Source organism: Mercenaria mercenaria, chromosome 7 (assembly GCF_021730395.1).
Source record: "Mercenaria mercenaria strain notata chromosome 7, MADL_Memer_1, whole genome shotgun sequence".
Classification (NCBI taxonomy): domain Eukaryota; kingdom Metazoa; phylum Mollusca; class Bivalvia; order Venerida; family Veneridae; genus Mercenaria; species Mercenaria mercenaria.
Window position 1 is genome coordinate 86440807 of NC_069367.1, and position 17797 is coordinate 86458603.

At 31.3% G+C, this 17797-nt stretch overlaps 1 protein-coding gene across 1 annotated transcript in view; it reads right to left on the reverse strand.

Moving 5' to 3' along the window:
- Positions 1-4689: 4689 nt before the first annotated feature.
- The window catches only part of LOC123543345 (probable methyltransferase-like protein 24), a 66368-nt gene continuing 53260 nt past the window's right edge, over positions 4690-17797 (reverse strand). Inside the window, exon 6 of the mRNA XM_045329425.2 lies at positions 4690-5233. Within this exon, the coding sequence (XP_045185360.2) occupies positions 4883-5233 (351 nt within the window). The 3' untranslated portion in view covers positions 4690-4882. The remainder of the gene's footprint in view (positions 5234-17797) is intronic.

A 17797-nucleotide genomic window follows, 5' to 3' on the forward strand; every position in this document is an offset into this window, starting at 1 on the left:
TATTTCTGTTGTTATGGTTACAATGGAGTTGCAGATATATGCTTCAATGAGACAACAATGACGTTTCTGGTAAGTTATTGTAGAGCACTTGCAGTATTTACTATTACATGTAAAAATAAAAAAAAATGCATCTCTGAAAAGTGTTCTTCAAACAATGTTTTTTTTTCAAGACATAATATAAAACAACAGAAAAATGTTTCCATGGTTACGCAGTTAATTCAGTAAACATAATAATACATAATCTCATTTAACACATAGTAATAGTTATAGAAAAATGCCTTATTAAATGTCTTGATCGTACTGAAAGAGTTAGATGATACAAACGGCAATAACATATAATTAGGCATACAAAAACTAAATTGTTTCCACAATAATCCAATGTATGTTTTACAAATTATAAATATTTTGTGATTTCAGACAGGTTAAATTAATTGTTCATGAAAAGGGAAAATGAACATGATACTGCCGACTGAAATGATTACATGCAGTTTGAATACAGCAGAAAATATTCGTAGATCTATATAATATAACTGTCGTAATAAAAAAAAATGTACATTACTACCATATATGTTACAATTATTGTTGAAAATCTTCCAGTGTTTTAGAGGAATTTCACATTTATACTGTGTTCAGCCTCACATGTATATAGTGTGTCAATATCTAACAAATGCATATTACTGTTGACACCATAAAGTTGTTAATGCAATGTTTACATAAACTACATGTAACATTTGTTCGTATTCAAATATATGGAATTTGGGTCTAGTACATCTTCAAAAAATCAAAGACACTTTCAAATTAATTAAAATTTCAGAGCTCTTTCTCTGTATTACTTTAAATGTTAAACACTTTTTCTCCATTTATTCTTCGTTTTAAATGACTTGAGTTCTCAATTTTAATGGCTTTGGCACTGCTGGTTTTGAGCATACATTGCTGTTGCTGCAAAGGGGCGCTATTTCATTATACAGGACCTGGTACCACTGTCGACTGGCATCAAGCTCAGGAATGGTAATACGGCTGGTGAATTTGCCTGTCATGCCAACCCCCTGCCTAAAAATATTAATCTCTGTCTCTGTGTTGAAGTTATAATCCTTCAAGAATACTATACCAGGTCATGCAGAAGACATTCTGTAATGATAAATGTATCAAATATTTAAGACAAAGAACGCGTAGCCTTTTTTTTCAATCCTGAACAACAGCTGTCCATAAGACAGCTCACACATAATTACATTAAATAACATTTTATAATTTTATTACAGTAATGACAACCTCTTTTAATGAAAAATTTCAACCATCACACATATTCTACATCAAGTAAGGGCCATGATTTTAATCTCATTATAACAAATAGTTCTTTAACCTGGTTATGAAAAACAATTACTTTATTACAATTATGTTATTTCTGTTTAACTTGCTTGCAGTGAGCTACACACGCTTTAACTACACAAAAAGAAACAGAAAATGTGGTATTTTAATGTAAGTGGCCTCTTTACAGACATGATCTCTGCAGCAAGTTTTATCAATACTTGATTATTAATAAAAAACATAATTGCTTAAAGAGGCTCAAGCCAAATATACCTAAACTTGTTCAGGACTGAAATCTGTATGCTGGCCTCCATCAGGTTGTACTCAATGTCATCATGTAGACCCATCATAACAAGCCACATTCCATAGCTAAAAGAACAGTATATTTAAACAATAAATTCTTAAACAAAAACTTTTAAACCCCCAACTGCCATATAAAAGCCACAAGATGGCGCTGGGGCAGGTTTTTATATAAATTATGAATATTTCACATCAGAGAGCCATTTCTCAAAATTTTAAATAAACTATTGAATAAAAAGTTATGAAAAATTGCATAAATATACATTAAAACATTTTATCAATTGTTTTTTTTTTATTTTTTAAAACAAAAAATTGTGAAGTATAGTTTCAAAAAATAATTTAAGCTAACTGCCAAAAAATTGAATTTGACGGGAGGAGCTAATGAGGTCATGAACCCTAGAAGAACAGGGAATGTAAACAATCAGTCCTACGTGGTTAATTTTATCAACGAACCTAATCAGCAGAAGGCTTCATTTAACAATGGAATTAACACCTAGAGTGCATTGCAAAATTTTCCCAGAAAAGTAATTTTGATACTTTAAACTAAATAGAATATCATAATCATTTCTACAGTTATATTTTTAAAATGTTTTAAAGATATAGTGAACTATTAATTACAGACATACAGTGATATATTTTTTTCAAATAGCTTATCATTTTTAATAGACTTTATCACAGGGTAGTAAAAGTTGGGGCTTTAAGTAGCAATAGCGAGTCCTTAGAATATAACATAGCATCACTGTATTAAAACAAATAAATGCCAGCTACACAGTTAATTTTATTACATACACAGCTAAGTCTTAATACAGTATGTTGTGTAAGTATGCAATATTCAAATTGTAAATCAAGGTTTATCAGTGGAGGTATGATTTTTATTTACATAAAATTATGCACATTATATAATATAAACTGGAAACTAGTGACTTTCCAAACTGAAGTGTATGATCACACTGTAAAATTTAATATTTCAACATCAAATTCTGTGTGCTTAATAAATATTTTTTTATTTATTGGGAATTCTTACCTTATTACAAAACATTTCTTATTTTGTCCACTATAATTGTCCATATGTAATGAAACATTCTTTTCTCCATAGCCATGATGCTTGAAGTGATGGTGGAACATAGATACCACACTGTTTGCTCCTCTTCCAATGTTCAGCAGTACTGTACTTTTCATATAGAAACAAGAACAGTTTATAAGAAATGTATTTAATTCTCATCAAAAATGAAGTGAATCAATGCTGACCAAACAGTTCATCATTTCTTATAGATAATGCTTCACATCAACTTGTATTTATCAAAATTTAATTGAATTCCAGTTCACAGTGCTTATGATATAGCATCACTATTATAAAGCAATGCAGTATTTTCAATCCAATTTCAGGGATTTACAGGAAATTCAGTGAAAAAAACCCATAGAAATTAGTAAAATCAAGTCTTAACAAAACACAACTTCCTTTAGATAATTTCACTTGACAAAATTTCTGCAAAGGTGTCACTGTAAATTCCAATGTAAAATGTGCACTGCAGGCCTGTAGCTTTTATTCATAAAATCATGATTTGTTTGAAGACTACGGAATTTACTTTAGTGATATATGGAATTTCATAGTTAAAATTGATATTGAAAAAGTGCATTTGAGGATATTGACACTGATATGAATGTAAACACTATAATATAACTTCAAAATCTTATAGCGGCATTAGGATTCACCGCAGCTCCAAAGAATCTGCATGAGGATTAACAGCAACTCCAAAGAATCTGCATTTATGAGTGGGCTTAAAATACAAAGGTCCTACTTGCTGAGCATAGTATGGGTTCAATACTTGATCAGCATAGTCAAAACTGCAATGAACCTTTATATTTCTTACTGCTGGAAGTTATCCTGAAAAATATAAATAAAGAATGTTTCATTTATTTAGTAGCCTACCAGCATGCTGTCTACCAGTAATGGCAGAAGTGAGAATGAAAAAAAGTAGTTTTTATTGTAATTTGCATGTAGAATTTTTAAGAAATTTTCAGGAGGTCTATTTTAGTTGCTATTACAACAAAAAGTGACAATTTAAACACCACTTTTCCTGTATTATTGTACTATAATGCTATAATTTTCAATTGTCATATATTCTACTGTATGTGCATAATGACCATGTAATTACTAAACCGTTCACATCTGTGACAGTTTAAACATTGTACAATATCTTGTAATATTGCTGTTCATTTACCTCTTTACAATTTCTAGATAGAAAGTTTCATACAGAATGTACTTAACACAGTAGATCTAGATGCCTGACTGTCTTGGCTACAAGTATATTCTGCCATCATGAAAATTGACAAATACACAGAAAAGATATTAAAAGTATTTGACAGAAGACAGTCGAATCGAAATGTCAACACTGCCATTTTTCGCTGCAAAGTTGTATCTTCGATACGTCAACAAACGAAGCGGTCTGCCATTCTGTTTTGCCTCAAATTACAAATAAATTTACAATGAAAATTAACACTTACCATAACAATTAATGAATCCGCCATACACTTTAAATATCCGCGTATATTCAGAGCAATAACTGCATGTTTTCTCTGACCAAGTTTCACATATGTATACACCGTTAATGGCGTGTTGATTTCAAAGGGAAACAATTCGCTAATTCACTCATTATTTGTGATATTTCACTGCTAGTGCGATAACTAAATGTTGAAACGTTTAAACTTAAAAATCTCCGATATTGTTGATTTTAACACTAATAGCTGTTGCTTGAAAAACAAATTAATGAAAACAAGTATCTAATTAAGTGACGTCAACTTCAACGTCATTTTACCGAAATCGAGGCTTGTGTCATTTCGGATTAAAATGTGTCTCGGAGACGGAGGTTTTTTTCGTTTTTGAATATGGCGGCATTGCTCACCAGCGATGATTTTTGCACTTTTTGTTGGTTTTTAATATACAAAGTAGTGGTTGAAATATTAAGACTGGTAAAGGATGCCGCCAAGGCGAAAATCATAAATAAAGTCTCAAATTTCATAGAAAATTCACATTTCTTTGAAAAGTGGGTCATGTTTGGAGTAATATATAAACACAACAACACATTATTTTTCAAAGCTATTTACTTATAATTGAAGCATGGTGTTTACTTGTTACGGACTGCATATGTTTCAATGTAGAATAAGTATTGTATAATATGGCTAAATTCGGTGCCATTTATATACATTAGCGAACCAAGCTCTTTTAATCCAAACATTTCTGTTAATACTCATCGGTTTGATTCTCATTTTCCCACATTTATTTTAAATTGGTATTGACCAGTGATATTACATTAAGGGCAAATATGCTCTGGTTATAAGATTTAGGGAATTTTATCCTTGAATGCAGAACTCTTGAACTATAGAACACGTGAAAACCACTATTATATAGCTGTTTCAGTACTTTTAGTTGTTCAGAGCTTTTTATGTCTCCCCAGTAGTCGCCCTTTTTCATCGAATATCCGTATTTATATACATTCTTTTCCAGCTTTCCAAAATGAAATTCTAAAAGAATTTGCTTGATATTAGTGTAAGATCTAGCTGAAATAACCTGTTGGATTGCATTCCACTCGTAGCCCTCAATGTCTAACTTCAATATATCCAAAATTGTCTGTAAAAACATGTAACAGATATTAAGAATGAAAATTATGAAAAGAACTGTACGCTAATCAATTGTATGCCAAAGTGATAATAAGTTTAGATCATGAGGTATTTTGTAGACTATAGAACTTTAAATGGCAGTTGCCTGTAAATTTTCTGCCAAGCGTGCACAGAGATAAACGGATGTTTAGGTATTATAACAGGTAAATACATTTTAAACATTAACCGTTAAATTTTTAGAAAAGATAATTCTTTCTTGAGGACAAAATTTTATTCATTTGAACTATCGTAATTGTAAACAACATAGCATATCTAAGCTACCTGACAAGACACTTATTTCAAAAGTACCTTTAAAAAAGAAATACCTTAAGCTTTCCTAAAAAAAAGAATGTTTCCCCAAACCAAACAGTATATTGAAGAGATGTCTGTTTGCGCTAACTATTAAATAAAACTAAGACTTACAGATATTTTTTTAAATGTTCATATCTGTATTAAATAAGAATATAACCGCCCAATTTTTACTAGACTAGCTCCTAGTCTATGATATATCTGTTTACATGTTTATGATTAAATGTAGTGAACTGAGCCGGTCTATATCCTATGTCCAATATCATAGTCTAGTACAATCCGGAAATTCACAAACCTTATTTTAGGTTTGTTATCAATCAATTTCAAGAACTGACCACAGCCGTACTGAAAGAGATCAGTGGTTTAATGCCACATGTTTATGTAACTCATTGATACCATCTGGTAGCTGAAATTTACAACTGCAGGGGTCAGTTGAGTTGAAATATTATCAGAAATGAATTTCATTTCTCTTTACTTGGTACTTGAAGTTAGATTAGAAAATCTGAAAGATGCACATTTCCTTTGGCTAGTCGTAAAATGGACATATGAAATTAAACTGTAATGGGCGATATCGGTCATTTAATTCCCCTGATAAAACATGTGCCTGTATAGGTGGCGCTACATGCGAATAGGTCCTACAAAAGTTTGTATACGTTATTTACATTGTTATACAGTCGCTGTCACTTCAAAATATTAATAGATTTGGAAAGTATCCGACAATGTCATCAAAGTTCAGCTTTTTATAACTTGAGCAAAATTTTGGGAGAAGTGCTTTATTCATATCTATTGATATTCTATGCTTTGAAAAATAACAGACTAGCTGTAAGGTCTGTTTTAAAGTGCATTTTCTGTGTGCCAGTTGGACTGTATGATTGTCAAATTTGTTAATTGAGGCAATAGATGCTTTATTTAGCTATAAGAATTTTTTTCAATATTAAATGCGCTCCTTGGAAAATCCTTTTATCATTTTGCAAGTATTCAGACTATATTCTTTAAATAAGGATCAGTATAGACAGTATATATTCCTAAAGTTACAATTTAATCGGAAAAATCTGCATACACAGCTTAATGCAATGAGGTCTTTAATAATATAGAAATTATAATAATAATTATTGTAAAACGTTAAAATATAGGCCCTTGTGATAAGATGTCCCTTCAATTTTCCATCAGTCCAGTTAATTATTACAGCTGTTTTGTCATATATGTTATGAAAATATCATCCATGAGGCATAAATGATCTCTATTGACAAATTAACATATCTCGTGTTAATTTAATTTTATGGTGCTTCCTCTTTAATTTTCAGTCAATTCAAATTCACAGCAACTTGCCCATATAAAGTGAAATACAAACTTCCAATAGAATGGTCATTGGTTCAATCTCAAATTTTTGTCGGTCCTAAAGCATCACCTCTTGAGATAACACTCCAACAATTAGTTGAAATGTTTTAATCAACAAATCAATTGACACGTCTGTTTCTTAGCTATAGAAAACAAAGTAGAAATATCACAAGAATATCAAAATATGAATCTTTACATATTATAAAAACACCCGGGGGATTTTAAATATACAGACCACAAATTTGTAGAGTTTTGGAAATAAAAAAAATGTTAGACCTATTAGACATTATGTCAAATCAGTGTTAAAAGTGAGAAAACTTATTATACACATTACATCTGTCCAATATGTAGCACCCACGTGGGAGCAGGAAGTGTTAAGTCTTCTTCAAGGACATATTTTTTAACCCCATAGAGTTAACAGAACACATGGCATGCACATTTTTATGATAACAATCAGTATGCAGCCAGTGGATAGGAAATTTTATGCAAACTTAATATATCCAGAGTAATCATTGTCTATGTAAAACAAAGCATCCATACAGAGGTAAATCTAGCAATATTTTCAACTAGCTAAATTAGCTAACTCCGCTTTGCTCACAAATTAAATAGAAATGTGACTCGCCTAAAAATAAATGCTACGTCACTATTCCAGTTATATATTACTGGCCAGCATGTTGAAGTCAGGCTATAAATTTCATAATAAAAACAGAAGAAACAGCTATCTAAATAGATGATATTGATAAATTACATGATTCTATCCTTTTAAATAATTTAATCACTTTTTTAACACTATGATAAAAGCCGAGAGTACACCGCATGATAGGACCTATTCGACCGTAGCCACACCTGTTAAATTATTTGAGAAGATAACTCGCCGAATGCTGCTATTGAACAATAAAGGATTAAAAAATGATGTGTTTTCTGCCCCGAACTGGTAGCGGAAAAGTTAGCTGTTGCGGTATTTGTATTAAAACCTTGAATGTTGAAAAGACCGAATGCACATATAATAAAGTGGTTTCACCTCTTGGTGCATTAATGAATATTCAGGTTCAGGGCCTGAATAAATGCATATTAAAGTTCTGTATTTGAAGGACAGTGAAACACATGTACAGGCACATAAATCTGCAATCTTGCTCTGAAAATATTCGGACAAAATGCTTTCATTTCTTCTTATCCTGTATTCTGTCATTTAGAAGGTCTATGGCTTTTCTGAATCTAATGCAGGTGTCACATTTTATTGGAGGAATTTTTAGCTTTAACAGTATGTATGTAAATACATGAATGCACATTTTTACATCAAAATTGGTATTTCTGCAGAAGATAGAAAAGTCTCAAAGTTAGAAATACATTTAAGGTAGTAGAGGTGTAACAGCAATCTTTACAAAATAGAATTTGCTTGGTATATTCTTAAAGATGACCGTGTTTCGCACTGCTTTGCAATTTTTTAATGACATTTACCGTGCCGTTTTTTCAAAATTTTGTATAACTTACGGTATCTCCTCTAGCTCAAGTAGCGACAAATTTCAAAGTGATGACCAATATAAAAAACGTTTGCAGATAACTCATTTTACCATTTATTTTAATAAAAGAATCATCAAACTATTGGTAAACAATTATAAAACACAAAATAAAAATATGAGTATCATTTTATCTAGGGTTCCTCAAGTAAACGGACTTAATGATACAGAATTCTAACTTCAACATTGGAAAAATATGGTCGAATCCTGTGTTTCTGTTTTGAATTTGGCTTGCTTCATTCAAAAATGACCTTGGGGCAGACGTAAAACCTACCTAAATTTCTTCCACAATATGTAATCTAAAGAGTGAAAGCAAAATAGAGAACTTTTACCACATGTAACTCAATATTTTTAAAGATGTGTAACTCTACCCCTACTGTTTAAGTAGTAAATCACTATGAACAGCAAGAAATCGCTTATCATTTTTTTCTCCATTTTTTGTACAATAAATCAATCATAGATCTTGAAAGAAGTAAATACTTACCAGAAAAAAAACGGAAAATAAGAGAAAAAAAAATTGGTCCCAGCGGGGATTGAACCTACGCCCCCGTGAGAATTGCAGTAAAAATGGGTTTATGTTAGGAATTGAATACTCTTCAAAAAGGAGGTACTCTATTACACCTCTACTACCTTAAGCTTATAATTCTTGTAAGTTTTGATTAGTGCAAATTTCGCATGTTTTTTTTTTGCTATTAGTTGATAATAGTATAGTTTCATTCATGGAAGGATTGTTCAATTTACCAAATACTTCGTTTTAACTTCGAAAATGCTTTATACTCTAAATACAAGTAAGCATTTGATATTTAGCATAACATATATAGCATTAGGAAGTTAACATTATACCTTCGCCCTTTCGTTAGAAAAATGCCACATGCCAAATGCCAAATATTTAATGCCAAATGCTAAATCTTAAACGTTCAGTCATAATTGTCAAATGCGATGGCAAAACAGTACGATGGAAGGACGGTGCACTATGCTAATTGCCAAATGCTAAATGACAAATGATTGAATAAAATAATAGCATTTAGAATTAAATAATTTTTATTTAGCATAAAGTTATTGGCATTCAGCATTAGAACTGACATTCGACAATTAGAATGGCGCACCGGCCCTTCATACAAAGCTGAGTGCTTACATGTCTTGTCCAATTTTGGCGTGACATGGTAGAACATGCAAGTGCTTCAAATCAGACTCATAAGACATGATGCAAATCTTTATTTCATAAAATTAATGGACAATTAGTATTATTTTTCAGCATTAAACATTAGATATTTGAAAATTTCGCATTTATTAAGAGAGAGAGTGTGACAAGATGGACGTACCGGGGACAACAACCATCAGAACAAATCAACACCCATTACAATATTTACAAATTTATTTACAGAAAATGATTATTTACAATAAATAAATGATAAATGAAAAAAAATCTGATTATAAGAAAGAAAGAAAGAAAATCGGAGCTCAGTATCTCTAGATATAAAGTTCTAACATTGACAGTTGTTTCAGTTAATTTCGAACTTTAAGTAGCACAAAAATACAACATATCTTCAAGTAAAGTCCCTTTAAACCGTGAATACGTTGACTCCGTTTTGGCTCCCTATGATGGTAGGTGATTGCATCCCTGAGCTGACTTCAGTGGATCACAAAAGTCATCGTCTTTGCGGTTTACGGCACAACCATGGGACGCAAGCTCTGCGCTGGAAAAATCACATCCAGGCGAGTGAAGACAAATGAACCACGGGCATTGTACTTCCGGGTTGTGACATCATCACCAGGAAAAAATCGTCTTCCGGATGAAGCTAAAATATATAACATATGGTAAGTACCATAGCAAAACAAATAAGTCAGGGCATAAAACTGCCCCTTTGGGTACACCATACCTCTGTAGGCTCCAATAGATTCGTGCTACTTATACAAAATATATGTACTACTAAGTTCATACGTCACGTGATTAAAATACATCACTTATTACTTCCATTATTTCTAAAATTAATAATTTAAAAGTCTAAAGTTAAAGTATGGAAAAGATATGAAAACTTTATGATGAAAAATTATAGATACGGAAATGATAAAGTGCAGCTATTATTTACAACTACAAATTAACAGAATTCAATGCAAAATAAACGTTATACAAAAGCTAGCATGAATATAATATCAAATGCCATACAACAAAACGGAAACTGTTTAGATGTGCTATAGACTGGCAAACAATAATTTCAAATTACAATAACATTACATACATGGTACTAGACTTGCCACATAGATTTAACATTACAATGCAATGCAGTATCGGCATTCTATAATTAACAAAGAAATGTTTGACATATGTTTTTGAAAAAGAGTACTTTACAATTATCATGTCACACAAATTTCAGTACAAATCTTACAGCTTATAGAAACAAAACATTTTAGACTCCTCTTTCGAAATAATTTACAAAAGTCTGAAAAATTTAATAAATCATCCTGACATAACGAATCTAGCCAAAATCACATGCCGAAAAGTAAATGTTACAGAATTCTGTAGAATTACCAAAAATTTACTAAATAAAAATCGTAGTTCAAAAATCATACAAAAATCTAACAAATAAACTTCTTACCTCGATCGAGCATAAATTTCTAGCAAGAAAAATCAATTTGACGTAGATCCGTCCAATGTCAAAATGTGGTGTGCGCTAGGCATATCTAGACCAGTCTATGTGTAGGGTAATGTCCCGCCAAATACTAAATTTCATGGGACTCACGACTAATGCGTGTACTCTGACTATTTGTATTTCCACGGGATTCACGATATAGCCGGGAAATCTGTCTACATTGGCGCGGATTGAAATTGACAATATAAGACCCGTTATAGTGGTTTTGGGGATAAAAACATGAATTACTGAAGTTTATAAAATATCAACTTTCTTATTACTGAACCGAATTTAATAAAATTGACATGGAAATTTAAGTTATGAAATACAGAAAATTCTGAGAGGTATTTTATGCGAAAAATCAGACATTTACCTCAATAACTCAAAAAATTACAAAAAGATGATGCAATACCTGCATTTACACTACAGATACAATGAGGCCCGTATGTCAGTTTGTGACAGAGAGAATCTGGCAATTAGAATGGTGCACCAGCCTTCCATATATGCATTGACATTCAATAGTTTTGTTGTTCATCAATCTTTGTTAAGAAAATAAAACATCTTTTTTTGTTTGGTGCTGCAGTGACTGCAGTACGGTGCTTGGTCACTGAATCGAAATCATTTTTGCTGACACTTGTGTTTCTTTCAATTTTGGTACAGCTTTCTCATAATTTTGTCTATATGCATGAGTTTATACTGCTCAGTACAAAAATGTCTGTAAAAATTCCTACATAAACTATTAACTGGCTTTCCAATGGGACAATAGGTCTTTGTTTTACTAACATCTTTGATCAGTTTTATATGGTAGCAATCGTAATCTTTCTTTTCTTTTTTGTTTTGCCACATATTACACAAAACACAAAACAGTTTCTATATCGTTTGAATAAACTTGAATTCGACATATCTTTAAAAATGTGCTTTTGATAATGACATACTCTAAGAAACTTTAAAATCCATTCTTCAATTTCAGAATTTTACTGATTAGAATAATCCTTTAAGTAAAATAAATATATTACATCAAGATTTCAAGATGAGAGTGGTTATTCAGTTATCACCATTAAAAATCATTTAGATAAAAACGATTTATGATCAGCAGCATAACACTTGACCACTGACAGGATGTACCAAATTATCCACAGGTAATCTAATAGCCATAGGTGCCAATCATCTCTCTGAGAGCATTTCGGATTGTACTAGACTGATAATTCAACATCATTCCTCTGTGAAATTCTCTAAAATAGACTGGCTTTTTGTCCCTATGAAATTGAATTCCTCGAAAAAGAAAAAAAATTAGAAATATATTTATTACCAGTCTAGTGGCTAGTCTAAACTTTCACTTGCCTACATTTACCAGTTATTCATAGCTGAATATCAATGAAATACTTAAAGTTTACTACATTTTGTATATACTAATTAAAATGATATTTTACCATCAATGATTATATTTAAAGGCAACAAAGTGGTTAAAATGTTGACTTCCCCGCTTTTGGTTTTGAAACTTCTTTGGGGTGTAGAATTTTTTCATGCAATTAATGTCTGCTGCTCTTTCCAAGCGCCCTTTCCTGCCAAAAGGGGTCCAACAGGGTCATTATACACTGGAAAGACGACTTATGACCTATTATTGGGTCGATGAAAGTTTTAACCCCACACAAAACGATGTTTGATACTTATAAAACAATTACAATTATTCCTAACCATATTTATAAAATAAAACTCACAAACACATCAAAAGAAATTTACCTAAACTTGAGGTAGTTGTACTTATAAAACTTACAATGACTTCAAGAGAAATTATTTGCAGGTATTATTTATTTAAAGTAAATAGAATTTTCAGGATACTAATGATGGTGCTTGACATGGTCAATAATTGATTAGCAGCTAAATGTATAACCCCCTACACTAAACCCTAAAGCTGTAAAATTTAATGCATGATGCATGTTTCACATTATTTCTGGTTGACAGAAGAAGATAGACCCTTCACATTTATACAATTTGAAAATCATCAATGAACATGTTGGTCCAAATGGAAACAATAATATATTACAAAGTTTGTTAGTCTTGGGTTGAGTACCGATTTTTCAAGTACTTAATACCTGTTCTAAGCAGATAAATGCCAATTTCCTCATCTGAATCAGAGTTAAGAACAAATGAATATAGACCTTCTTAGATTTGCGATTTTAAGGCAAAACAGTTTTGAGGCAAAACAGCCGTTCTGATAAAAGCATAACTTAACACGTACGTATATATAATAGTATTACATTTATACAGAACTAAATTACTTAGTAATTTGTTTCTAATAAGATTGATACGAAATTAAAATTGATTCAAATGGTAACGTGACATATGTTAAGTACTTAGGTTTTTTTGAGGTTCCTTTCATGATGCATGATAATTTCATCGTAAACTGATATATTTTCAAACAATATAGTTCACAAAATCATCAAATCATTGGTTACAAACATACAAATAAACTTAATTGATTTCAATGTCACACCGACACAATTTTAAGTTATATGGTGACTTTCCAGAGCTTCCTTCAAGAAGACCGAGAAAAGCAAACTAAAGTCTGTTTAAGTATACAGTAACACGATAAACAAAAGGCTGAAATAAAATAAAAAAGTGTTTGATATGTTAATTTTTCATGAAATTTATCAATTTCAAATATCAAAGAGCTGTGAAAAGCATCTTCACTACAATTTATTTATTCCTGTAATACCTCTTGTTTTTTCTATTTCGTAACCCAGAAATTAGGCAAAGGGTCATCTACTTCAGTCATAAATACATTCATTCCGGGATTGTTTAAGTCCGGATGTCACCTTCTACCATATGTCAAAAAATATCATTCCCATTTTAGTAAACCTGGCGTATGAAAAATGCGGGTTTTCTCTATTACTTTTAAAATTATTATCGGTTACTTCACTGGATTGTTTCACATATTACAGTTTTGCCTATGTAACCAGAGATTTGCAGTAACAATTTGTTAAAATTTTGATGATTCCTACCAAACGTTAGGGGTTAAAATAACCCACCTACCATAGCTACTTTTTCGCCAGTTTTGATAACTAATACAATTATCAAAGTAACTGTATTTTTAATAATCAAACAACTGTGTTATCTATTTTCATGTGAAAATATAATATTTTGCAGTTTAGATTATAGACAACATGCATACAAATGTAACACATATAATCAGATGCTGATTCTCAATTAATCGAGCCAATTGATGTTCCATTCAAGGAAGTTTAGGGTACCAATAATCTCTAATTATTGTAGGTGTTAAAGTAATCAAATTTATGTCATTTTGACTTTAAGTGAATAAAGATGCATTAGAATGTATCATACCTAACTGTCGCCACTCAAATTTACACCTTAGAGAACTAGCAACCTTGAAATCACACCAACGATTACATTTGTATGCTTCTAATTTGAATAAACAATGTTTACTTAAAATGTACAAATGACCATTATATTTTTGTTGGACTTGTTACAATACTGAATAGTGGGATGTTGACAAACAACAGTAAAACTGCTTCTTTTAACATCACTGTGAAAACAGCAGAGTTTAGCATTTGTTCGTGGTTGCTTGAAACAAATTAACATATAATTAAGATAACAGTTGATCAACTGTACATTTGGTACAGTACGTGCTCAGTCTGAATATTTTCAACTTTCATCCGAAAGAAAGAAAGAACATTAGAGTATTTTTTTTATTAAGAATCAAACATACCTTACCTAGGTTTTTAAGGTCACATATTCAGTCACCTATTTCGTATTTTATTCTTCATGGCTGATGCATAAATCTTGCTTAGTGACATTGCAAAACACCTACTCAGTCCTTCTATACAGCATTACAAATGTGAAATGGAACATACATTATGAAACATACGTTACATAGATTACACATAACGTTAAGTAACACTAAATCTAGGAGAGTGTATGGATTTCGTTGTACTGTGGCGATTTTAAGACAGTGGCTTTTGAATTATCAATGTGTATGTGTTTTAGTATTTAATGGAAGGTTAGACTGCATTCTTTACTAAAATGATCGGTTTATACGTATTATGTGTTCAAAGTTGCTGATGTTGTTCCTAATGTAATAAACACTGCACATTGTGTTCTTGCAGAACATCATACATTGTACATATACATGTACATCATAGGTAGTGACGCGAATGTTACTTTTGGTAAAACATGTTTCTTTTAATAGATATGTTTGTTTGACTATATTGATTTTTATCACTTAAATTGTAATATGGAATTACTGATCTGCGCAATCATTTTATATTTTCATAATAGAAACATAGATGAGACTCTGTATTCATGTTGTGGTTGTGTTATTATTGTTGTCAAATCTGATTCTTACTAAAATGTCAATATGCGTCCTCTGAAAATTTTACTTAGTACAAAAGAACTAAATTATTCAGAAGAAAAGATGTATTTCAGCTGTTACATGTATGTTACCTCAGAATGGACCTGTATTTAAAACTATGATAAGAAATATCACATAAATTTCGTGTTTACCATCCAAATCAACGTTGTCACAATATGGCTAAATTGCTTTTATTTGACACCAACTTTTTAAAACTTTATATCAAAATATAGTGAAGACAAGTTTATTATTTTTTCCGACCCGCTTTCTGTTTTACAGTCAATTCACAACCGAAACATGGAAAATCCTTTCATTCAAAATATTCTTCTCAGGGTTCATGCACTATCTTTCAAAAAGTCTGTCATATTCTTTTGGATTCCTAGTCATGTTGGTATTGATGGAAACGAGGATGCTGATACTGCAGCAAAGAAATCCCTTTTATTATCACAATTTAATATACTACAACGCTTACTATTAAACATATTTTAGTCGACTGTGTGGACTTCGTTCCACAGCACAGTATAAACTTTGACGTTCAATCTATGAAAGAGTTGTTTGAAAACATTTCAGTCAGCAATAATTTGTCCTTTTTAAAGCAGATAGGCATTTATCACAAAATCTGAAATCATATTTTTTACACATTTTGCAATATTGTTGTTTGTCACTAATATTTTAACCCTTTATATACGTTTTTGCATAAATGTTTTTAGACGGGCTTTACAATTTACTTTACATTTTATATGTTTATACATTTTTACATACTTGTTTTTTTAGAGATGCTTTACAATTTACGTTTTCAAAGCGCTTGTTTTCGACGATATATGGCCTTTTTGTGTCGGTTCGGTCTAACTCACTCACTCACTAAATTGTCATTAATTTTACTGATATGTTGCACCGACCGATTTCAACCCCAAGTTTTTGAAGGATACTAGTAGTATTATATCACGATATAGCTAAACCTTTTTCTAATTTCTGAATTAGGTCTTTCATTTTTTTTTGGCTTGGCTCACTGATCATTAGTTTATAAAGGTACATGTTCTAATATTTTGTTATTTGTAACAGGTTTTCAACTCAAACTGGGTACAAAATTGCCGATAAAAGAAATTCGTTTGATTACATTTGTAATTTCAGAAAATGTTATGCTAACGTTCTGCCTCTTAAATCCTACTCTTATGCAATCGCATGCACATAAACTGAGTTTGTTTCTGGTTATGTAACAAAACGCCCAACTGAACGGTGAAAAACGCATATATGCAAACGTTTCATAAACAGGAATATTAGAGAGTTTGAGATTTCAAGCTTCGCCTTCCCCTTCAACGTCTCTTGAGAAGTTAACGTATGAAGTTGGAGTTCGATTAAAATTCCTTGAGATTTCAAACTTTAGAATGAACCTTACTTCTTTTAATCCGCCCATTCAATTTATCTGTAATTATGATCGTTTTTCTCGTGCATTTTGATATCAATTGTCCGAAAGTGCAGGACTTTTACAAGAGGTTTTAGAAATGAAAATTAAATAAAAACATTTCAATTAACATAATCATCGCATGGATATTAGTGCGATTACAAAAAAAACAACAACAAAAAAAAACAACATTTTATATAAAATGATGTCAGTATACAATGCATGATTGTAAATCATACATGAGAGGAAATAAAAATGATAATCATATCAACGTATTTTATTGTTGATGGTGTTCTTGAAAGATATTACAGTTAATATTTTTTAAACAAAAACATGAGACATCAACTACAATAAATGCATTTCTCGATATACTTTGAAGTTAAATATATGAGATAAAGCAAACACAAAAGGCTGTTGACTAGTATTTTATAGTTTTTCTTAAAGTTTTTTTTACTTTGAATTGGTACTCCTTAAAAGACGCGTTTTACTTGTAGACTGGTCCTGTTGAAAATCTAACCTTTTAAAAGATATGTTGATAACATGAGCCAATATACACAATTTATGAATACATTTAACAAGCGATTTGAAACAAATGTAAGATACTCTCGTGATATCATACGTTTCGGCATCATGACAACTCAGACAGCACAATATAATCGTGCCAAGTCACCATGTGTCTAGCGAAACAGTCAAGAACTGTTAGGTGGAGACGAAAATTGTCGCACAAAATAAGATGTGGGCATATACACGTATTTGTTTGAATATACTATTTCATAAGTAAAGCATGTGCAGATGAAGGAATTTTGGTTAGAAGGACACCAACTTTAAGAGGGAGGTAGTCACACCGAGTTTCAAGACCGATTTTCTTTGTAAAATGTAAGAATCATTGACCCAAATGCCCCTCTGCCATGTTCTGGCTCCGTGCATGTACAAAATGGAGATATCCCATACGGCTAACAGGAAACCTCTC